The sequence below is a fragment of the Coturnix japonica genome, chromosome 4 (assembly GCF_054131305.1).
Source record: "Coturnix japonica strain WE chromosome 4, WE-NBRP24, whole genome shotgun sequence".
NCBI lineage: Eukaryota > Metazoa > Chordata > Aves > Galliformes > Phasianidae > Coturnix > Coturnix japonica.
This window is the reverse complement of record NC_140666.1, coordinates 82,991,335-83,014,860: the sequence shown is the minus strand read 5'-3', so window position 1 is coordinate 83,014,860 and position 23,526 is coordinate 82,991,335. Positions and strand designations below refer to the sequence as shown.

At 35.7% G+C, this 23,526-nt stretch overlaps 1 protein-coding gene across 2 annotated transcripts in view; it reads left to right on the top strand.

Moving 5' to 3' along the window:
- The window catches only part of GRK4 (G protein-coupled receptor kinase 4), a 32,094-nt gene extending 8,672 nt beyond the window's left edge, over window positions 1-23,422 (top strand). The window contains exons 2-16 of one of the 2 annotated variants that reach the window (XR_004306919.2): window positions 1,447-1,533; window positions 2,133-2,245; window positions 5,781-5,858; window positions 6,842-6,942; window positions 8,200-8,292; window positions 8,789-8,852; window positions 9,579-9,719; window positions 10,085-10,275; window positions 13,457-13,494; window positions 15,411-15,500; window positions 15,877-16,085; window positions 16,861-17,006; window positions 17,649-17,786; window positions 18,674-18,796; window positions 20,021-23,422. Coding sequence is in view for 1 of the 2 variants with exons in the window: in XM_015862831.3 (XP_015718317.2) it covers window positions 1,447-1,533; window positions 2,133-2,245; window positions 5,781-5,858; window positions 6,842-6,942; window positions 8,200-8,292; window positions 8,789-8,852; window positions 9,579-9,719; window positions 10,085-10,275; window positions 13,457-13,494; window positions 15,411-15,500; window positions 15,877-16,085; window positions 16,861-16,998; window positions 17,649-17,786; window positions 18,674-18,796; window positions 20,021-20,074 (1,658 nt within the window). In the remaining variant the exon portion in view is untranslated. The remainder of the gene's footprint in view (window positions 1-1,446; window positions 1,534-2,132; window positions 2,246-5,780; window positions 5,859-6,841; window positions 6,943-8,199; window positions 8,293-8,788; window positions 8,853-9,578; window positions 9,720-10,084; window positions 10,276-13,456; window positions 13,495-15,410; window positions 15,501-15,876; window positions 16,086-16,860; window positions 17,007-17,648; window positions 17,787-18,673; window positions 18,797-20,020) is intronic. The other variant, XM_015862831.3, reaches the window with a different exon arrangement.
- The last annotated feature ends 104 nt before the right edge of the window (window positions 23,423-23,526 follow it).

Here is a 23,526-nt window from a genome sequence, read left to right as displayed (position 1 = left end):
ATAGATGTTTGTTTTAATGATGCTGGTAATGCCACAACTTCATTTTTTGTTCTGGTACTGCATGTTTATGCACATAAACATCTGTGTTCTAAAGTGTTTTGGAAGGTGAATGACTTGCAAAGCAACGTTAGGAAATGACAGTGCGGAAATATTAGGAAATGAGAGGTTCTTAGGCACTAAGTGTCAGTTCAAAGAACCTCTGCAAGCCAGCTTTTAAGGTTTTGTGTTCCTAATTTCTTATCTTTTGATTTTTGGAATTGAGGTTGTTGTGTTGCAGCAGTAACAAAATGATCAGTGGTCTCAGCAAAGATCAACTATGTTTGCTTGAACTAAGGGTACAGTAAACTGCAGCTTTCTGAACTGCTCTGACAGCACTGGTGGAACTCGGATGCTAATTATAGGACTCTCTTATATCTGTTTAATTGTTCTGAAGGTATTAATTCCTTTCTCTCTAACGATTTAATTCTGAATGACTTACCGGTACTGTTTGCTGCTTGGTTTCTATTCAGGTTACATAGGGTAACTCCCTTCCTCTCTCTCTCCCATTGTGGTTAACAGTATGTATTGCTTTGGTGCAGTTAGAAAGTAAGTCTTGGTGCTTTTGCTGCTATTCTGTCATGTGGAAACGCATCTGGCCATATCGTTTGACAAAATCTCTTATAATATCCTGCAGTGCAAAAATTAGTCTTCCGTTGAAATGTTTTGCAATGAGAAATTGTTCTGTTCCTGTATGCGAGTTTGTCTCTGCTGTTTTGAGAAGCGTGCTCATCTTCTGCAAGTGCATTTGGCCTTCTCAGGTCGAAGTGATGTGTAAGATTCCACTTTGAATGTAGAAAATGGTTCTCCAACACACATTAGCTCCTTAATATGTATTTTTAAATCAGTTTAATACTGGTGCTGAAACCTGAAGCATTGAAAAGGCCTGGGTACTACAACAGTGATGTTTTGTCTGCTGTCATATCTTCCATCATTTGTCACTGATGATTTATTATTATTACCGTCGCTCTTGTTAGAAAATGTAGTGCAGCTTGTTTATCTAAAAATGTATTTTAAGGCATATTTATTTTATCCCATGTCTGTAAGGGTTTCTGTTCTTCACCAAGGCTGAAACGTAACTCCCACTGTTGTGTTTTTTTTGCTTCTGACTTTAGTGATGTTTGTAATTCTCAACATTTGTTGATACTCCCTTTTGTTTGGGGAGTTTCTTTATATGCACAGTTAGAATGCAAAATCTTCCTGTTGGAAAAAAAATTAAATTCAGATAAAAGATTCTCTTTGTCAAGTTTGTTACTTGTTTGGATATCCTTGTAGGTGGGTTTCTTTTTAGACATGAAATGAGTCGGACAGATCGGAGCAGAAATGACCTGATTTAGTGCTATCTAGAATCAAAACATACTCCGGTGTTTTATTTTACATTGGTTTCACATATTTTTTTTTTTCTTCTAGGCAAACGGAGTGGACGCAGCAAAAAATGGAGGGAGATGCTGAAGTTGCCACCTGTTAGTCAGTGTGAAGGTATTAGATGCTCAATTGGTGAGTGTCCTGTGGAACAGCGTGAGAGAAAGAAGAGTAGGAGTGTGCTGCTGTTAAATGGAGGGCTTCTGTCTTGCTCTGAACGTAGATTAGAAAAGAAACAATGCCAAAACAAACCAAAAAACCCCACCACAGCTGTAAATAAATTTATGAGAAGATAAAAGCTGTATCATAGCTCTGCATTTCTTAAAGGAAACTCTTCATGAAAGATAAATCCACGAAACTGAACTAAACAAGAAATTTTATTGTAATCTGTATGACATGGGAATAGATTATTTGTTTTTTTAATCTTAGTCTTGTAGTAATTTTCTAATCTGTCCTGGTTTTGTTCTATATTCCTTCTTTGCAATGGTCTTGTTTGTTTTGGCATTGCTGTTTCATAGCATTTTCTATTTCTAAGCTCGTCCTGAATGAAACTTCAATGAAGCATTCAATTTTTGTTATTTATAAATCTGAATAGTCTGTAAGAGACAAATGTGCCTGGAGGAATGTTTAAATATTTGGGGGATAATTGCAACTCTTTTGGTTGCTGTCATTGTTATGGGAGTAAGATCTTGCTGTGGGAAAAGATAAACATTTATTTCCCAACTCTTTCTTAGAAAAAGATTATAACCAGCTTTGTGACAAGCAGCCGATAGGAAGACTTCTCTTCAGGCAGTTTTGTGATTCCAGACCAGACTTGAAAAGATGCATTGAATTTCTGGATGCAGTGGTAAGCAGTGAGAACATAGATGTATATATAAATAAAAAAGTTTGGTGATTAGTTTTGGGGTTGGTTTTTTTTTTTGGACATAAATCAATTCCATCTCAGCCAAAATTCATATAAAAATTCAAACTTTATTTTTGTAGTAGCTTTACATTGTATGTATTGGATTTGTGATCAAAACACTGTTCGAAAGGCACACTTCAGTATTATCCATGTGATGCTTATACAGCATCGCAGTCTTCTGTTTGTCATTCTGCACTGCCAGAAAGTATTCTGGTGATGCTCAAGATGGGAGAGACAGCTGAGAAAAGCCACCCAGCAGAAAGGAAATTGTTTGCTCTAAAATCTCTGCAGTTTTGGCATGATAAGATGTATAGGCATGATGTCCACTTGATGTCTACATGCTGATGTCTACTCGAACCTAAAAGGATTTGTCTATAATAAGTGTAACTTACATTACGCAAACTCGATAATGTTGCTACTGCCATGGAAGCCCGAGGCTGGTCAGACATTGCTGACTGTAAAATATATGGAGGTGGGTATCTTGGGAAATGTGGAAGGAGGGAAATAAAATTCTAGAGAGCAAGGAAAAGGAAGTGTTTTGGCTTGATACGTCTGCATCTTGGTGTCTAACTTTAAAGAATGAGGGGAAAGAGGAAGTGTGTCCACAACCATGTTTGGTTAAAAAACAAAAGAACAAACCTCAAACTACATCCACATGGGGAAGGAGAAAGCAGTGAGAAGAGTTTGCAGGTATACAACTGTCCTTAGGAGAAGAGTGTATAATAGATAAGAGCATTTAGTCTGTTCTCCTTCATAGTTTAATCCAAGGCCTGTGAAATACAATATGAAATTGAGATTGCTGTCAAAATAACAACTTTTCAATTTTGTTCTAATCTATGTTCAGGGACTGAATGACTGAAGTAGATAGAAGTAGGGTAGCACTGCTGCTTACTTACGTAACAATTTACACTCTTAGAATGTGAGATGATCCTGAAAGATGCAGGGTGTGAGGAAGCACGTTAAATTATTGCTGTGCCTCCATATCTACCTTCTTCTTTCACGGCAGTGTAGGCTTAGACACTTTTTCAGCATAAAGAACCTTTTGGTGTGAAATGAGAAGTAGAACTGCTCTCTATTTGTGATCATTTGGTATTCGTTTTCATTTTTGGAATCTCAAACAACACTTTTTACTTTATTGGATTAAATATCTTATTTTCATTCTTTATGATGATTGACAGTAGCAACTGTTTTCCTCTGGTCAATGAGTTTTTGTCTAATTAGGCTTACATTCCAGGTACATTTCACCATAAGTTTGTGACTCTCAGCAGCAGTTTCTAGCACCAAATTTCAGAGACCAATTTGTCAGTGGTATACATAGAATGAATTAATTAAATGGAAGTCCAGAGCAGTGGAGCTAAATATTGTTAGATGTACATAAACAGGAGCCTTTGATGGGCAGCATACAGTAGGGAGAGCACTGACAAATGTGGATGTAATATTATTGTTACAAGAGCTGTACATGCTTTTAATCCCTAGATGTTGCTTATATAAGGCATAGCAGAATCTTAAGCAGTATTAAAAGGGGAAAAAAAACGTGATGTCTGTAAGGCACGATTGTCTTTGCTTAGCACATACCATTTTTTCCAGGTGAAATTGTTTCAAAGAAGTAACTGTGCTTTACACTAATTTAATACTCTGAGTAGTTTTAATGTGCCTGTGGATTGTAATGCTCTTGTGAATGTAACAAAGTCTGACATGGCTGAGATAATCTGATGTAAGGGATGACTTTGTGATTTGCTTTTCCTTTTTCAAACTTCCATTTGACAAATCATAGTGAAGAAAAACACAACTTGGGAATCATTTAAAAGAGAAGTCTTGGAAGATCTAAGATAACTTCTAATCTGAGTCTCATGATCTGAAAGCTAGATTGCTCTCTTGGTCAAGAGAGTGGGATGTAATGCCTGCTGTCTCTTCTGGATGATCCCTGAAATATTGATAAAATCCTTGATGTTATTTTCTGGACTTTTAACTTCCATTTGTTCATTTGTTTTGTTTTTTCAAATGGGAGCATTACAGCTGTGGAGATTTATCTCAGGTTGTGCCACTTGTTGTGGGGATTTTTTGTTTTTGTGAGTCATTTTTGTTATATTTTTTCCCCCTTTTTTTTGAATTTTAGATTTAATCCTTTTAAGAACAAAATTTCTGACTAAAAGTGAGTAGATAGTTCTGAGTCTGGCATATTAATTGAAAGAATTTTCTAATTCTCTCGTATGAAGCCAAATGATTTCAGATGCAAATGTATTTTAGGAGGCCAGAATGACAGAATCAAAGTGGTACTTTGTCTGCATGCTTTGAGTACTAAGATTGGCAAGCTTTGACTGTTGGGAAGGTGTGACCTTGAAGTCTGGAGTAAGCTTGTGGCTTCGCAGAAAGAAGGGTTGTGAAATCGTTGAATAAAACTAACAAATTCAAAGGGAGAATGACTTATCCAATCATCTAGTGACTCATTTCACTAGCTGGGGACAAGGTTACTCAAGTATGAATAAGAATGGAATAGCAACTCAGACTTCCCTCTCAAGCTGTGTGAGTAACAGAGGTTAGCTGACAAGTCTCTCAAACTTCCTTTTAAATTACAATATATGGTGAAAACAGAATTTCAATGGTATTAGCATAACTGAAAATGTTGAAAGTGCTGTGGTTGAGTAGCAGGTCGGAAAAGTTAAGCTTATTTGGTAGTTAAGGAAGAATTCCTTACTGTTAGACTGAATGTTGTGAAATTCAAGTAGCAGAACCATTGGCTTGCAGTTGTTTTGGATTCAAATGTTGTATTGAATTAGCTGATACCATAGTGTCTCATCAGAAGGTGATTCTGATGGCTTTATAGTGAGTCAATGTGGGTTAGCTGATTGATTGCAGAAATGAAGTTGAAGGACACTCTTATTTCCAGTATGATGGGTTTCGGTTTTTTTTTTGTTCTTGAACTGTCGTTTTTACTTTATGGATGCTTTAAAAAGGTATATAACTTATAAGTTCTTTTTCACTGATTAGCTCAATCACTTGGAACTTACTCTGAGGCTTTTAATGATTGTTGATTTTTAATGAGTGTCCTAATAGGCTGTGGTTATGTATGATGCAGTCCTCCATTCTGGATGCCTACTGTATTTTCTTTTAAGTGTATGCTTTCACATTTAGAGATCTGAAATAAGCTTTGAGCTGGCTCAGCCTACCAAGATAACACAGGTTGCTGTTTGAGATTATGTTCCAATTAATCTTTCCCAGCATTCTGTGTTATTTTTAAGTGTTGTAACTTCTGATGTCTGCTTCTAGATTACTCCTTAAAATTATTCATTGTTAGACAGTCCTTATAGATTTTCAGTACTAGTATTATGATATTTTTCTTTCCAAGATTAGTTACCTGTGGAATAAATTGAATGGGATCCTTTATTTCCCATTGTACTGGTAGCTTTTCTTATTCACTATAAAATAGACCTAGAATAATGTAAAAGACACTGAAAATAATGTTATTCTATTCCCATAGGCAGAATATGAGGTATCTTCAGATGAAAAGCGTATAGACTGCGGCCTGAAAGTCTTAGAGACCTACTTCACTAATGGGGTAAGTATATTGTGAAATACTGCACCAGATACATTGTGAATGTGCTGCAAACTTCTGGCAGACAAGACACCCGAGTAATTGCTTTGTTTGCTAGTAAACTGACTTTTAATTTTCATTTTCATTAGTCCAATTTTTGGCTTTCTGAAATTGTGAAACTTACCAGCTTGAGTTGAAAACTTGACCAGTCCCTGCTTTTACAGTTACTGCCATTATGGCTTACTCCCATATTTTCAAATTAAAATACTGCTGTTAAGTATGTATTTTTTTTTTAAACATACAGCAACATTGTTCAGCATCTAAAATAGGCTTAACAACCCTGCTTAGGGTTGTTCAAGAGGGCCAATGTAAGAGTAGCAGAAGAAACTAACAGAGAAAGCAAATGTGCAATTACATATCAACAGAAAAGCCTCCATCATACATCAGAGAACACACCATTAAAAAAAATCTGATTTAATATATGCTAATAATTAGATCAAAATGATCTCCATGCAAGAAAATAGAAAAAGAGCGTTACAGAAAAAAAAACACATCACCTGACTTTGTGAGGCCTTGCCCCACACTGATAACTTTTTTGCTGCTTTAAAAGCAGATTCCAAGTTTACCACATCCCCTCAAAAAGTTTCTTCAGGACTACCATAGTTCACATGCTGTTTTCGTGAAAAAGCTGGTTTGAAATCATGTCCCAGATTAGGTGTTTCTTTTTCTCTCCTTTCCATCCTTCCAAAGCAAATAGATAACTAACTTTTGTGGTGGTAGACCTATCAAAAGAAAATTGCATTATAGCACAGCTTGTTTCTCTGGTTATTGAAAGAGAAATGCATTGAATGTTATTGCAGTTCTTAAATGGCAAACAAAAAAGAAGTTCACTTTCTTAGTTTATTTGTCAGCCAAAGTAGTCCTTCTCTTTTCCCTCATTCTATTAGTTGCAATATTGCTTTTATTGTTGCCTTTTCTTGTTTACTGTTTTTTTTTATTATGTTAAGTCTGCAGCACACTTGCCAGAAATACCTCAGGAAACAGTAAATGAATGTAAAGCAAGACTGGAAGAGAACCCTTCTAAAGATCTTTTTGTGGATTGTACTAGGTAGGTTAAAAATGTTTAGTACTCTGTTTTAGTATCACAAGGTAAATTTGTGTTCCTCAGACAGGTGGAAGGTGAAATTATTACTTCCTGAATTGTGTCTCTGACATGAGTGTAGGTGAGAAATTTGAAACAGATTCATTAAAAGGACTGTTCCCTCTGTTCACTTTCTTTGAAGAGCTATTTTCTTAATGCTATTTTTACTTAAGTCTCATGAAGATCTAATGTTGTTTTATCTGTTAACAAGTAAGTATTCTGTAAGTTAGAGTGGTATTTCATCATTATATCTTTTACTTTTGAATGTGCCCTCTTCCATGATGAAAACACTTTTAAAGAATAAAGTTGTAAATTGGCACGAGAGGTTTGGGAACAGCGTTAGACAATTCATGGTTCTGGAAAACAGGTTAATTATTCTTTCATTAACATGGCTGATTAGGGGACTGAGTATGATAATTATCACACACAGGCTTTGTTCTGAAATCGTTCATCAACATTTCACACAGCTGAAGTAGCGAAGGCTTTTCTTGGAGGAACGATACCTGTTTACCAGTGTTGCATGTCTTCTGAAAGCCTTCATGTTTCTAATATTACTGGTTTTTCAAGGCATGCTTGATCACGTCTGAAGGCTTACAACATGTTTTGTCACTGCTTGGGTCATCACCGTGGCAACTAAAATAAGTGTACTTTATAACCACCTGAGATTAGAGGGTTGAAGGGGATGTGTCAGAACACCTACTAAAACATGTCTTTCCCTTTCTACTGTCCAATAAATGTCTGCATATGGTTTGAATGACTTGTCTTCCTAATTACTGTGATGTGCTTAGTTTAAGAGGGGGAAAAATAAAGATACATGGCATTCAAGTTTACGTGTGTTATTTAGTATTTCAATTTCAAACCATAGAGTGAAACTTATCCAGTTCCAAAGGATGTATAAAATCTTGTAGCTCCTTTCCTATAAATACCTTTCAGAGATTGTATTTGTTGGGACATAATTGCATTGCATAGCTACTGGTTGGCTGATGTGTAGGTGGACTTGAAGACAGTGAATGTGAATCCAATGGTTAAACTTCCTGATTACTGTATATAGCAGCTATTTTGGCATTTACTAGTGTTCTGGTAAGGAATAGTTTTCTGATTGCAGCTTACTTCTAGCTTACGTCTAGGTTAAAACCACTAGTAAGTGCAGTGACAGTCTTTTTGCCTACCGCTACACTGATCATCAGTTTTTCAGTTTGTCTGACTTTACTTTCTTCTTGCTAGAATTGTCCACGAGTACCTAAGCAGGAGACCTTTTGAAGCTTACCAAGAAAGTGTATATTTTTCCCGGTTCTTACAGTGGAAATGGCTGGAGAAGTAAGTGTATTTTTAAATACTTTTTACATTATAATTCTGTTTGGCTTTCTGAACTGTTCTGCTTGGTACACAATGCCTGTTAGAAAAATCCTGATCTGAAGGACTTCAAGGGTAACTCTGAGGGGACAGTGGAAGAGTCTATGCTCTAGCTGAAGTATCCGTTCAAGAGTCTTTATGCAGTTGATTTATTTAAAATAATGCAAATTCATTGTCAAATATGCAGTGGGATACCAATATTGGGAACTAATGTGAGCAGTTAGCTCCATATTTGGTTTAATTAGTATTTACTTACAGAAGGGAACCCATGTTTCCAGTCAGAACACCGCTCTCACTTTGAATAATATTTATTACAATGCTTTCTTCATGAAGTCAAGGCAACTGTTATTCAGCCAGATGTTAAAGAACAGGACAAACAAATTGAAGACAGATGTTGGGGTGGAAGGGGGTTTGCAAATTCTTAAAATTCTTGTTGCATTAATTGTTTCTTTCTTATCAGGCAGCCAGTAACCAAACACACGTTTAGGCATTACCGAGTACTTGGCAAAGGTGGATTTGGAGAGGTTAGTACAGAGGTATTTTTCTTAAAGGTTAATAAAGAGGAAAAGCAGGTTTCTTAACTCTTGTCTCTAACAATCTAAATTTTGACATCAATTGGTGAACTGTCATTGATCCAGAACACTTTGTTTTAATGCACTAGTCTCAGTACTGTAGGTCATGCACAGTTCTGGAGGAAACTTTCCTGACTATTGCCATAATTAATTTTGTTAAAAATTCTTTTTGGTCATGAGAGTACATTTTTGTTCCTACTTAGTAATTATGAGTTATGTTCCTGAACTCGATGTGAAAATCTAGATTTATCTCATTCTGTTTATAAGGTACTGTTTTGTTTTTGTTTTTTTTCCTAAATGCTACAAATGTATCTTTGTCCAGAACAATTACTAAATAAACCTTTCTTACGCTTGAATATGGTGTGGATGTTAATCCTCGGTCCTGCAGTTTCCACAGTCAAGAGTTCCATCAACACAAGTTCTGTAGTTTTACTGAACTGTTCAACCTCAGTAAAAAGTGTTGGCTCCTGCATAGTCTTCTTTCTTTCCCAATTCTGTTATAGCTTTTATGACCTTCTTAAGTTATTTTGTGGGTATAATTACTTTACTGATACTTAAAGGCCCTTCATTTTTCTGAGATCATTTAAAGGCTTGGGGAAAAAAAAGGCAGAATAAATTTTGGTGTGTGTGTATGTATGTAAAGTTAATGTCTCTTATGTGCTTCCCTCACCTTTCTAGGTGTGTGCTTGTCAAGTACGTGCAACAGGAAAAATGTATGCTTGTAAGAAGCTAGAAAAAAAGAGAATAAAGAAGAGGAAAGGAGAATCAATGGCTCTAAATGAAAAAAGAATTCTGGAAAAAGTGAATAGTAGGTTTGTAGTAAGTATCTACTTCTAATCTTGTTCTTGTAAGTTTGTATTGCATTGTTTCCCAGTTTCAGTCTTTTCAGGGGCTTATGGCCATGACATTTTGTAATTGATTTTGAGAATGTGTGACTGCAAAGGTAAATGAGTAGTGTAATAACCAGAATGTGTTGTGTGTGATAGTGAACAGTTCTGTGCACAGTTTTTAATAGGTGGACTGCTTAAGGTGTAGCAGTTGACAGTAACAGTTCTCTGCTGGTTTATACATATTTGCTTTTTTTAAAATGTCTTCATATTTTGCTTATATTGGAAAAAGGAACTGAGAAATGTATCAGAGTTCGGGTAAATAATGGTTGTAATCTCCTTCTATGCTCTTTTTAGGTTAGTTTATCCTATACATATGAAACAAAAGATGCCCTGTGTTTAGTGTTAACCATAATGAATGGAGGGGATTTGAAGTTTCACATATATAACATGGGAAACCCTGGCTTTGATGAAGAAAGGGCTATTTTCTATGCTGCAGAACTGTGCTGTGGTCTGGAGGATTTGCAGAGGGAAAGAATTGTTTACAGGTCAGTACAATCTTCAGGAGTCATACCTTGGCATCACCATGTCTGTTCAGCATTGAACGTACAAATTATTATGTGTTAAAATGAGCTTGTACTTCATAGTAAAAGAAGGAAAAAAAGTAAGTGTTTTTGATGTGTCCTTCAGAATTACTATTGTTACTTTTCATCTTACTGTTTATTCCAGCCCTGATATATTGATATATCTTAAAACATTAAAAACAATTGCAAAGGGATAGAATATTATGATAGGTAAACCAAATTTATTATCAATACAAATAAATAAATTCATTTTCAGAACATGCCATTGCATGTCCACTCTAAAATAGATGTTTGCAGGAGACTGAAGTCCTTTGCTGCCTTGCTTGTTAAGCATAAGAGTAAAAAAGTTAGTTACAGTCTTGTGTATTGTTAATGTGGTGAGTCTTTTCTGTGCCCAGTATGGAAAGTTAACATACCTACACAGCAGTCAGTCTCATGGAAAGTGGCAGAACCACAGAATAAATCAGGTTTATGCTGGTTATGTATTGTTCCCTAATGAGTTTGGCCAATCTTGCAATGATGCACAGTGTGTTTTGGCAAGAAGGGAAGAGAGGATAAATTTAAGAGTCTCGGTTTTGCTCATTGTTCTCATGTGAATCAGCTACAAATAGGTCATTTCATATTTCCTAAGTGAAAACAAGTAATTGTTTAAAATCAAAACCCAAACCCACATCCCTTGTGTTCAAGTTGTTGGCAATTTGCGTACTAGATCATCAAACATGCATTGAATCCTAGCATCATTTGCAACTGCTTACTTTGGAATGGCCTTGGAGTCAAGATGTGTCTGTTTTTTGTGCTGTTATGTAACTAATTTTCAATTATTAGAAATCTTTATGGGCTGCTAAAAATTGAGGAAGCAGATAAGTAGTTTTGCAAGCAACTCTTGAGTGAAATTGCATCTTAATAAGAAAAGAATTATTTGTAGTCCTCATCTCACAATGAAGGACATGCAGACAGTGCAGGTGTTACCAGCTGAATAATGTGTATTCTGAGGGGGAAGAAGAAAGGGCTTAAATTTAATCATAATATGTGAAGTCATTATGTCATTATTTAAACAATTAGGTATAGAACATACTGAGGGGTTCCTGCCCAAAATGTAAACAGATGAAAGGTGACTGATTATACTGTGTCAGCTGTAATGCACTTGAGGACTAAAATTAGAAAATATTTGGATAATCTTATGCTCTCTGCAGAACTATTTTCACCCTACTCTTACTAATACAGAATGACCAACTTTATGCAAAACAGTCTTGTTTTTTCTTCATTGCTAAAGTAGTTTTTTATCCTGATCTAGATTTACTTTTTTTTGCCTCATTTCTTTTTGTACAATTTATTTGGGAGCATTGTGTTAAGTTCTACATTTTTATAATCAAGTAACTGAAGGAGGATGATAGAAATTCTCAAGATATCACTAATTGCAGTGATATGTTACATGATTGAAATTCTCTGTAAGCATCTTAAAGGCAATACGTTTAGGAATTGGTACTGTTGGCGTGTGTTGCCATCAGTAGCAAAATGTCTCAATGTGCAAAACCAGGCCTATCTTTCTTTTAACACTTTAGAGAATGGGTCACATATCAGTACGTAAGCTACTAAATGTCAGCAGTGCTATCAGAGCTGTACTTAGAACCCGGGAGTTGGTTGTGCCATTCTGTGAGTGGAGTTCTCACTGGATTAAAAGAACAGGTGCAGATCTGGAAGGAGGGCTCTGTTCTGCCTTGTAGGGATTGAACTGGTTTACATGTTTAGTGTTAGCTTGTGAAACTGTGTAACTGACCACGTGTTGCTGACATCAGAAAAGTAAGCAAGCACAGGAACAAGCAGTAGCGGAGGTGTTTGTCCGTTACACACAATGTTTGGTAACAGGTGGATTGAAATCAGGATTTGCATGAGACAGGGTGGGGAGCAAATGCCTCTATTCTAAAAGGTATTTGTATGTTGGTGTAAGCTGTAGTAAGAATAGACCCGTGCGTGTTTACTTCAATTTAAAAAGTATATATTTCCCAATCTGTTTTCAGAATGATCCTTTGTTTTGTGAACGTTGCAGTCACACAGCCTTTGTCTGCTTTATGGGAGGAAAGATGATGCTCCTGTGCCTTGAATTGTTTCTGGATCTCATTTGCAGCTTGTTTTTCAGTTGAAATAGTCTGTTGTCCACTACAGGACCAAAATCTGTGTATTTCAACAGGAACTTTGGCTTCTCTCATAGTGGAGGAACAGAAGAAGGAGAAAGATGATGCCCCAGTGCATCCCAAAGCTAGAATTGATAGCTAAATTCTTGACAGTTTCTGAGCCTTAATTCTTGCTAACCATCAGGCCTAGAAACTAATAGTGTTACACAACTGGGACTGTTCAGACTTTTATAAGAAAGACTCCTTTGTAAGTTCATTTTATGAAGTCATGAAACTAACACAAATTCACGTACCTTTGAGCATGAATTTAGTAATGAGTGATAAAGAGAGGAGAAAAAGTAATACAAATTCAAACAAATGTTTGTATGTTTTTCTCATTTTGAACGTAAATGTTAGGATGATTCTTCCTAAAACTATTTCTTTTAAGTTATTCACTGTTTCCTGCTTTTTATATTAGTACTTTATCTTGGTGTAGTTGTACATGAAGAGCTTCTGTTTCAGCTTCTGTAAAGGCACAATTGTAACACTGAGGTAACAAATAATACCTCTTTAACTCTTTCTTAATTTTTACTACCACTTAATAGCTGAAGAATGTTTCTAATGAAGCTGCATGTCCAAACTGCAGCATCAAACTGCAGCAAGTACTGGCTTGTTCTAACTTGTGAAGTTGCGTGGCGGATATGCTCAGGTCGCTAAATTGTGAGCACAAGCTGGGTGTTAGTTGCTTCTAAGTGTAAGGATTTTAATGTTATCTAGAAAGTCTCTTGTCTGTGAAATTGCTGTTTTAGCCTAAATGGGATAAAGATTTAGGGAACTCAAGAGTTCTATGGTTATACTGTTTGTTTTATAGGTCCTCAGCTTTGCAGCTTACTTTTCAGTGTAGGTGTGAGTTGGTAAAATCTCTTTAATCAGAATCATTATCAGAAGTCCTATATTGCCACAGTTAATATTTCATGATAAGTTCTAATCTTGCCCTCTGTATAATCAACACTTTTATTCGTTTTAATTTATAGAGACCTGAAGCCTGAAAATATTCTCCTTGATGACTGTGGTGAGTAAATAGTTGAAATTAATTATGAAATTAGGAATTACAAAACATATTATTTAATCTCTTTAATTTCTTGCACAGTGTATCTTCATAATAGGAGGGACTTGAGTGACAAATATTAAGTCCAGTGTATTTTCATTAGTAAATTAAAACTAGAGAGTGTGAAAAAATACTAGGGTTAGAAGAGTGAGAAATTACATGTAATGTCAAAGTGGTCCATTTCTGCTCTCAAAATTACCTTTGGCTGCTCCTTCTTCCTTTCCTTTGATTTAATATGACTAAAACTTAGCTTGATTTGTTTTTATTTGTCTTTTGTTTATCTTTAACTACATTATTTATTAGCTTCAAGGTCAGGATTACACTTAAAGAGCGAAATATGATGTTAAGCAATAAAGAGGAATGAAATCTGATGTGTGAGTGTTTGTTTCAATACTTCAACAAAAACAGAAGTTTCAATGGTTGCAAGCATAGAAGTGGCTTGAGAGAGTCAAGGAAGTCAAATAAATATTCTCCCCAGAATCCAAATTAATGCTCTTTAATGACTTCGTATTAAACTTACCAAAATCTTTTGAACTCACTGTAGAACATGTGCAGCAATTACCTTCTTCTAAGCTGTGGCTGAATATTACCAGTTTGTTCTTGTAATTGCTGAGTATTTCAGTTAAAGAAAAAAGTGCTTTTGGAGTCATTAACACAGGATTTATTTTTAGTCTTTAAAGTCAGCGTGTTCTGACTGATAAACTTCTGAAATAGATGTCTGGGAGAAGTCACTTTGCAGGAGCTAAAGCTTTAGTACACATCAAATGCATTCTTTAATTCTTCTCTACAGCAACATCTAGCAAAAGCGGCAGGTTTCTCTGAGGAAAAATGTAGCCATACAGGACTGCACTAGAATGCTTTTTTCTGGCAGGGATATTTTGATCTTGTTCCAGAGAGCAGAGGAGGCTAATTAGAAAATCGCTTCAGGAGCTCAGATCCTGCACTTGACAAAGGGGTTCATTAGATGTTAGGGAACAGAAGAGCATCTGAATACTTAAAAAGTGTTTACTGCTCAAGAGCATTTGATTATTTCTAACCAGCATAAAAAGTGGCACTTCGGTTTTTCTACTCTTCCCCTACCATGATTATTTAGCGTATGTAAAGAAGAAATTAACGTGCTAATAACTAACAATGATGCTGTGGTGCTTATTGAATGACAAAGAAACTGTGCAAATGAATGTCAGACATTTCAGCGGGCTACCTGGAGGGGTCTTGCAGTTCTAGGAAACTTTCTAGACCAGAAATAAAACCAAACAAAAACACAAAATATACAAACAACAAATCCTTGAACAGAATGGACCAACTCTGGCATGTTATAACATCAACAGCTCTGAGTAGGTTCTGGTTAGGAATTTCTGTCCCTACTCCTATGCAGAAAGAAAACTAGCCTATTTCTTGCACTTAGCATTACTAGGGTACTTCATTAGAGGAAAAGCTGATACTTTTGTACAGGCTACAGTTTTCTTATTAGAAATAAATGGATTGAAATCTTAGGAAAGCTAGGTTTTTTAGAGGGGAATACAGAATGGAAAAATCTGTTGTGTGTACATACAGAAATCCATATAAGCAGGCATTAATTTCTTTTTATGCTGGCCTTGCAGCCAATGCCAAAGCTAGAAATAGAGTACTTAACATTTTTGGTGTGTGTGACCTTTGGGAAATGAATTAGATCTGTACTTCTATTATGAGTTTAAAAAAGAAAGGATGGGGGTGGGGGGGTGGGAAGGGGACTTCTTTCTAGTTAAAGAAGCTTAATTCTAAGAGATATATGAATATTTTGATGATTTAGGTGTTTTTTGATGTGGTGTACAGGAGAAATTTATGTTGATAAAAGTGATATTTTGGTTTTTATTGACTGTCTTTTATCTTAATATGAGCAGGACATATTAGAATTTCAGATCTTGGATTAGCTGTGCAGATACCAGAAGGAGAAACAGTCAGAGGACGGGTTGGCACTGTTGGTTACATGGGTAAGTGAAATATCTTTTGCTAGTTAGGTTTTACCAGCAAGTTTTGTTAAACAAATATATGAACAACTTGTCCAAAGAGCTACACTGGTTCTGTGAAGAAAGGTTGTAATATGTGGTGGAAGATGCTGGTAGTCAGTTATACACCTTAATAAATGGGAAAAGTTGACTTTGGGAACTCTAATGTTAGGTAAAACTTGTAAGAGAATGTAGTTTCTTCTGGTTGTCAGTATTAAAAGACTTACGTGCTTCTGTTGGATACATACGGTCTTCAGTGTAGAAATTAATGTTTCTTCAGAGAATAAAGGGGTTGCTTCTTTATACAGAACTGAAAGAGTATTAATTGAATTCTTGGGTTTTTTTTTGTTTATTTCTGTAGCTCCAGAAGTGCTCAAAAATGAAAAATACACGTTCAGCCCAGACTGGTGGGGTCTTGGTTGCTTAATTTATGAAATGATTGAAGGACAGTCGCCATTTAGGAAGCATAAGGAAAGGGTCAAACGGGATGAGATTGACCGAAGAGTAAAGGAGGACCAAGAAACATATTCGGACAAGTTCTCTGAGGAGGCAAAATCCATTTGCAGGATGGTGGGTGAAGAGACGTAGAGGTTTGAAAATTAATTTTCTAATCATTTTTTAGAGATGAACTGCTTTATTTCAGTCTTCTGTTGAATTTTCTTCAAAGCTGCAGTGAGGTGTAGGGAGAGTACCAACATCTTTCTTTGGTTCAAGTGGATGTTTCTGATGATCCATGATTTGTTTGAATTGTCAAATTTTGATCATTCAGAACTTTTTAAAACTTAAGGGAGGCAGCATAAGTTGGTTTCTCTCTCGTGTGAATGAAAAATGCAGCATTTCTTAGACCAAATGTGGTCATAGAGTATAGTTTTGATTCTGTATGTAGAGAAATGGCAGAGTTGTACACGAGCTCCCTTCTCTAAAAGAGCCTATTTAAGACAGCAGGTATTTTTAATCTTCTGTGCTCTTAAGCTTATTAAGCAGTGCACCTGTACAACAAGTTTCAAAAGTTTCTTTACTAGTTTTTGCAGTATAAATAAATTACTTATATAGATTTACATTTTTTTTTTCAATAGTTTTCCCTGAAAATACAGTAAAAACTATTCAACGTGGCATTAATTAAAATAATTTCATACAACTTCTGGTCTAGTCTTTACTGCCAGACAAAGTAACTATCTTTTTTCAGGAATTCTTTTGTCTGCAATGTTGTATTTGAGTTTTCAGTTCATTTTGATACCACAAGTTCATCTTCTAAAAGGCCAAACAAGAAAGATGTAGGGTTGTTTTCTCTTCTTAATTGAGAGATCATATCACTAAGACAGCCTTTTTATTCATATCTTTGCAGTTACTTGCAAAAAATCCAGGGGAGCGACTGGGATGCACGGAAAATGGAGCTGCTATTGTGAAACAACATCCTATTTTCAAGAATATTAACTTCAAGAGGCTGGAAGCTAACATGTTGGAGCCTCCATTTTTGCCAGATGTAAGTAGGTGAGACAGATTTGATTAGTATCTAAAAAGGCATGAGCTGCATAATTTGTGTCAGTTATCATGTGAACTGCAGATAAACTTTTTACAGTTATTCACATTGGCTGGAGATTACCATTGTAGATATTGTTGGCTAGTTGTTTTGTGGTGTTTCATTTGAGAATACTGCTTCTGTAAGTAGTTTAATATGTCACTATAGGTCTTTCTAACTGATTTCTGCTAGCCCTGAAAACTCAACTTTCCTAGATCAGCTGCTAAACGTATTAAGTTCAGCTTTGGGGAGTTCAACTCTGGAGCTGAAAGGAAGCTGCCAGAGGACAAGTAAACTGTGACAACCTGTACAAAAACCTCAGATGCTGAGTGCTCTTCCTGGTTTTGGTGCTCTTGTTCTGTTACTTGCAGGATGGATGGAACTCCCCAAGTGCATTATGACAAGATTCTGTTAAGTTTTTGCATTTCTGTTGTGTCATATAGTATAATTTAGTCGTCAGTAATGTGAAATACAAAATTGCAGATATTTCATACCCCCTGCTGCTCATCTAGGGCAAAAAAAACACAATAAAGTAATCATTATTAAATTATTATATAATTAATTAATATAATAATTATATAATAATTATTGTATAATCAAATATTGTACTGCAGCCACGTGCCGTGTATTGTAAAGATGTCCTGGACATAGAGCAGTTCTCTACAGTAAAAGGAGTGAACCTGGATACTACGGATGATGACTTCTATTCCAAATTTGTTACGGGTTGTGTCTCGATCCCTTGGCAAAATGAGGTATATATTTCAGAAATATTTTCTTTAGTGCGCTGGTGAGAAGACTTTGTGGGATAAATATACAATACTTTTTCCCCAAAAAACATTGAGTAAAAATTGGAGGACCGCAATAAATGTGTAAAATGAAAGCTGACATCTTATTACAATCAATGAGACTTTATCCATCAACAACATCACCACACTTTCCTTGTTCTTCTGACTTACGTATGATGTGTCACTCTTCATAGGAAGAAGATAAGCTTCGTTCAATTAAAAAGCCAATAGGCTTGCTTGGAAGCTGCTGTTTTACTGTATTGTCCCCAAGCGTCAATAGAGCATCCAAGTGACTTATTAATATGGAACCACAGCTTACATTTTCTACAGTTTCAAAGCAAACTGCAGTCAGACTTCCTTTTAAGGCTACTGAATAAGCAGTCTGGGATTCTGCATGGATGATTTCTCATCCGAAGTTTAGTCCGTATTTGATATTATATCAAATATCTTAATATAATATTAAGATACTATATTTGTTAGGCTACAGTGTTCTGAAGTGAGCTGAACAGTCAAAAAGAAAATCAAGTATTTAATGATACACAAAGCAAATCTGCTGCTGGTTCTAAAAGTGTATGCTTATTGCATTATAGGCAGGAGAAATTACAAAAGTGAAGGAGTATCTTAGTGCTTGCGTGTGTGATAGTCCTTTCTTAATGCTCAGGAAGAGTTGCTGTAGACTTTACGCTTTCCTTCAAGCAGTTCTGCAAATGATGTAGTTTCAGTAGCATGAAACTGATATATTTTTAATTTTAATTTTATTTTTAGGGGTAACCAGTCAGAGTAAATGGGTGATGAATGGAGTGTGTTTGAGAGGCTTGTATGGATGCTTAATTTATATTTTATATGTTTCACAGATGATTGAAACAGGATGCTTTGAAGATATTAATGCATGTGAAACTGATGGTACTGTGTCACCAGACAGAGAGAGGTCTCCTAAACCAAAGAGAGGCTTCTTTCACAGACTTTTTAGTGGAGAGGTAAGGGCGTTTCTTTTCTTTGATGAGAAAATTAGCAGTAAGACCTTAAAAATCTGTTCAGTTTGAGCATTTTTAGAAGATGATTTGTGATAGGAAAAGCTTTTTTACCTTTATATAGAACTGAATAGCGAATCCAAAGTTGGTGTGATTGGGCACTGCAATATAGTACTTTTTCCTTTAGAAAGATGGACTCCAAACAAGACACTGGGGTGTACTGAGCTGTGCAAAGATAGCTCCTAAATGAATGAGTGTGAAGAAGTGTTATGGAATAAATGTTAAAATACTTTAGCAAGAAGCTTTAGTTCTTTAACCTAAACAACATATGCTTACATAACTTTTAATAATGCACAGCCTCTCTTAAAGACAAAACTTTATTAAAAATTAGAAGAGGAAGCATATGAACTGAATACCAAAATACTGTCTAAAAGACATGACAATATCCTCACTGTTGAGAAGTAAACTATTTGTCAAGTCTTTCAGTTGAAGATACTGTACATAATTCTGCTTGCTCAGCATGCCTGCACTTTAGAGTGGAATCATCTTGAGAAGCTCAGTACATTGCAGTAGGAGACACTTCCCTAGGAGCTGCTTTGGCTCCTAGAGCAGAAATAGAGTTTGAAATTTGCAAAGTAGCCACAACAGAGCCACATTAAAATTGCATGATGATGATTTTTTGTCATCAGCTGGTAATTCGCCTCTGTAAAATGGTACAATGCTAATGGAACATGTAGGAGTATTGCTATTTTTAGGTCACCTTTCTGAATTCACTTTTTCCACATTTATATTGGAGGAATGGTTAAGTATAGTGATAATCTCACATAACTGAACTTAAAGCTTGTGTCTTAGCATAGTTTTACCAAGCTGAATCAAGTTATACTGTCCTAAGATCTTTCTACTGAGAAGGCTCCTAAAAATATTAGCACAGGTTGCAAGCCTTCAGCTGGTTTTAAAGTTTAAACAAAAACCAAACCTACAGTTACTCGTCATGTGAACTTAATCCTAGGTTCTTTACTTCTCTTAAATGAAACTTTAAAGACTTGAGCTTTTGAGGTTGAGCTGTAGTTTCCTTCTGTACTCTCAGAGCATTAGGTAGGATGGAGTAAAATGTTCTGGAAGAAGTCCCAAACCCCTCCCCTCTGCACTACCTTGGTGCCCTGAAAAGTATCCAAACCAACAATAGCGTTATCTTTGCAACTAAATTATGTTTTTTTTCTTCTCTTGCAGGTCTGCTTTAAATCTGATTGCAGTGATGAGGAGCAGGAGTCCTCTAGACTTTAAATCACTTTACTGTCATCAGGATTAGCAAACTTTAAATGTTTTATATCTCTGTAGCAAAGTGTATTATATATATTTTTTATGAGTTCAAGAATTTTTGTACATTTGTACTTCATTTGTTTTAAGATGTATATTTTTCACTAAAGCTTAATTGTACAAAAAACGAGTGCCATTTGAGTGAGTGTGTTTCTGTATGTATTTGATTTATCTTCTTCTTCCCACCCCTGCAATGGAATGAATCTAGAAATACTAATAGGATTTTAAAGCAGAGAAATAATATCTATGGCATAAACTTCATTTGACTTTTTTTTTTGCTCCTGGTAAAAATCTTGTTCATTAGACCTTTATTAGCTGTTTTCTTAAGAGTAAAATTGCTATACTGATGAAGTTCATAATTCACATATTATATGGCTGCATGACAGTGCTATCATATAATGCATCTCAAGAAAACTGCTAAGGAAATAAAGGAATTCAGTGCACTGTGGCTAGCTATTATGAAATGCTGTTTGCTGTATAGATCTGAAAATAGTCTTGATCTATTTTTTTTTCTTTGGTCTAGAATTCTGGACATTTAGCTTAATCTTGTGACCAACTGTATTACCTCCTACTCCTTTCTTTCATACACATTTTCGCCATCATATAGTTCTTCAACATGGACCATGCAAGTATCCCTATGCCAAAATTTATAACTATGCCTTTATGTACTTTGCTGCCCCTTACTGAAAGGACTTTTTTTATTTTACCTGTGGGAACTCATTTTTATTTTTTTCTGTAAATGAAATTGTTTACAGCTCCATGTAGGACGTTAGGGTTTTATAATGGGTAAGAAAACAAATCACAGGCTCGTAATACTATCTTCTCTGCTTATCATGTTGTAGTATGCAACATTGTAGGGTTTTCCGTGATCACTGCCACTGAGGGAAGGACAAGCTAGTGTTCATATTAAATTTAACAGTGTAAATAATCTCTCCTTATAACATTCAAAAGCATAAATATTAAAACCTCCTTGGTTTTAGCAATTATAAGAATTCTTAATGCAGCTACGGCGCTACTGTTGAAATTTTAGTTATGATTCCCTTATGTTCATGAGTAAAAACTGATTCCAGTTTGATGGGAGCTTGTAAAATGTCTGTTCTTCTGGACTCAGAGTATGCCAGGCTTTATTTTGAGAAGCTCTGTGTAAATTGGCTTATCTGTTTCAGAGAAGAGACTTAGGGAACACATTTCATGAGCCTTTTGTTTTCAGAATTCAAATTAGTCTCGAAATATTCTTGGAGTCGTGACTTTGTGCTATACGTTATGTTCTGTATTCTGCAGGTTGTCTCCACAGAGCATGCTTTCTTTTTCCCCCCAGTTTCTAATCTGTAGGAACCAAGCAGACTGCATATGTTCTATATGCACCAACTGAATATCTACCTCATTAGGTTTCTGCTTGTGATTCACAGCCCCCCTTGGAGAAACTCAGCACGCTCCAAAGATACATCTGATAGTCAGGCCTACTGCAGGTGTGAATTCACAGTATTTTGTTTTTGTGGAGAAATGTTCTAATGGATTAGAATTTGAAATAAGTTGGAAAACTAAAGATTTACAAGATTCTGCTGGAGTGTGTGTTTGAAATTGTTCCTCTTGAATACTGTGCCACAGAAATGAGGAATTAGACTTCTTCTGTGTTTTCAGTGCGTGCTTCCTGATGTCAAAAATGATACAGAGGACAGCAAAATGTCTACCAAGGAAGAGAGAAATTGACAGTGGGAAAGTGAAATTCCTATGTGACAATCTGATGCAATAGTGAAGGAATGGAAGACTTGACAGAAAGAGAATTAGGTGAAGTTAGGGTGTTGGCTAGAACCGTTATGTGTGAGGCAGTGAGCTGGCACAGTCTGACCTTGACCCTATTTATTATGTACAAGAATAGGAGAAGGACTCTGTTTCTCCATTCCCACCTTCCTTGAGAGGTAATGAAAGTGTTTTAGAAATGCCTACATGATTGGGATGTCCATTATGTTTCTCTGGGGTTTTATTTTTTAATTATCTTAGGTTTACCATTCTGAGTCAAATAAATGTATTAACATTAGACACGTGGAGTGACAGTCTGAATTTAACGCCTGCTTAGGGATACTTGAGATTTGGGCAAGAATACCATGGACACAAGCTGGGTAACTTTTATGAAGAAGATATAGGAATTGAATTAAAGAAAATGCGAAAGTATATTCATTACATATTTCAAATTTCTCCATTTTAGAGATAGAGTTTTAACATAAATAAAAAATTAATGTGGCTTTTTGGCATGTTTTTCTGACGCTTTCATTTCACAAGTTTTTTTCCTTGAGTTATGAATAATACTAAAAAGTGTTTTTTAGGGGTAACTGCACCTTAACCCTGTTAAGACCTAAATTCTGGATTTTTTCCCATAAGGGTCAAGACTGCATTTTTCAACTATAAATTTGTTCATTTTCTCTCCATTCAATGAGTATGACCTTATTCTTTGCACCCTTAGCTAACTTCATTATTTATGAAAACTAAATACATCAAAGCTGTCAAAATCTGCACAAGTATCAAAGTTTAAAATGTAAGCAATTAGGAATGTAAGCTCCTAATAACTAGATATTATTTAATGTAAATCATCAACTAGGACAAGAAACTGCAGGAATCGATGTAATTCTCTTTATACGGTACATGGAGATGAGGAAGTTGTGCTATATAATCTAAAGTGACTAATATTACTAGCTTGGAGATTTCACTTGGAGAAGTGTGCAAAGGGTAAGGAGATGAAAGCAAAGCACTGTGGTATGAGAAACATATTATGAATTTTGTTCATGATTTTTCATAGGATGCAGATGAGAGAAGGCAGCAGGTTGTATTTACTGCTGATGTAGACTTTTATTTCAGTGAAGCTATGATTAGAAATAGAGAGTTTCTTGTTTAGAATGCCTTCATTTCACCTCTGTGAATTCAGATTCTAGCTCTGTTACATGATTTTAATAGCAGCGAGACAATCCAGCAGCCCAACTGCTTTGTTCTGTTGGTGTGAGATACAGGAAGATCTATCAGTTCTGTGGAGCTGTTTCAATGAGATCAATCCTTCTTTGTGGCTTTTGTTTCCAAACATTTGTTTTTGTAAGTCTTAATGTCTGCTTGTGTGTACCTCATGAATCCACATACAGGTAACTTTTCTCATGCTCCACATACGTCCAAACCACCAGAGTTCCTTCCATTTATAGCCATGTTGACTGTTAAATGTGTTAGCTCCAGAACCACTCGAGTTAATTGTTGTATGAGCTGTTTTCCTGGATGTTCTACCATTGTTACTCTTGAAATAAAAGCAGAACACTGCCACATCTCTCAAACACACCTATTATTGTCTTATGTGCTTTGTTTAGCAGCTCTTTCACGGTAGCCGGGGTAGGTAAAGTTGTCATGAAAACAATTAAAATTACAAGTTGTTGAAATAGAAA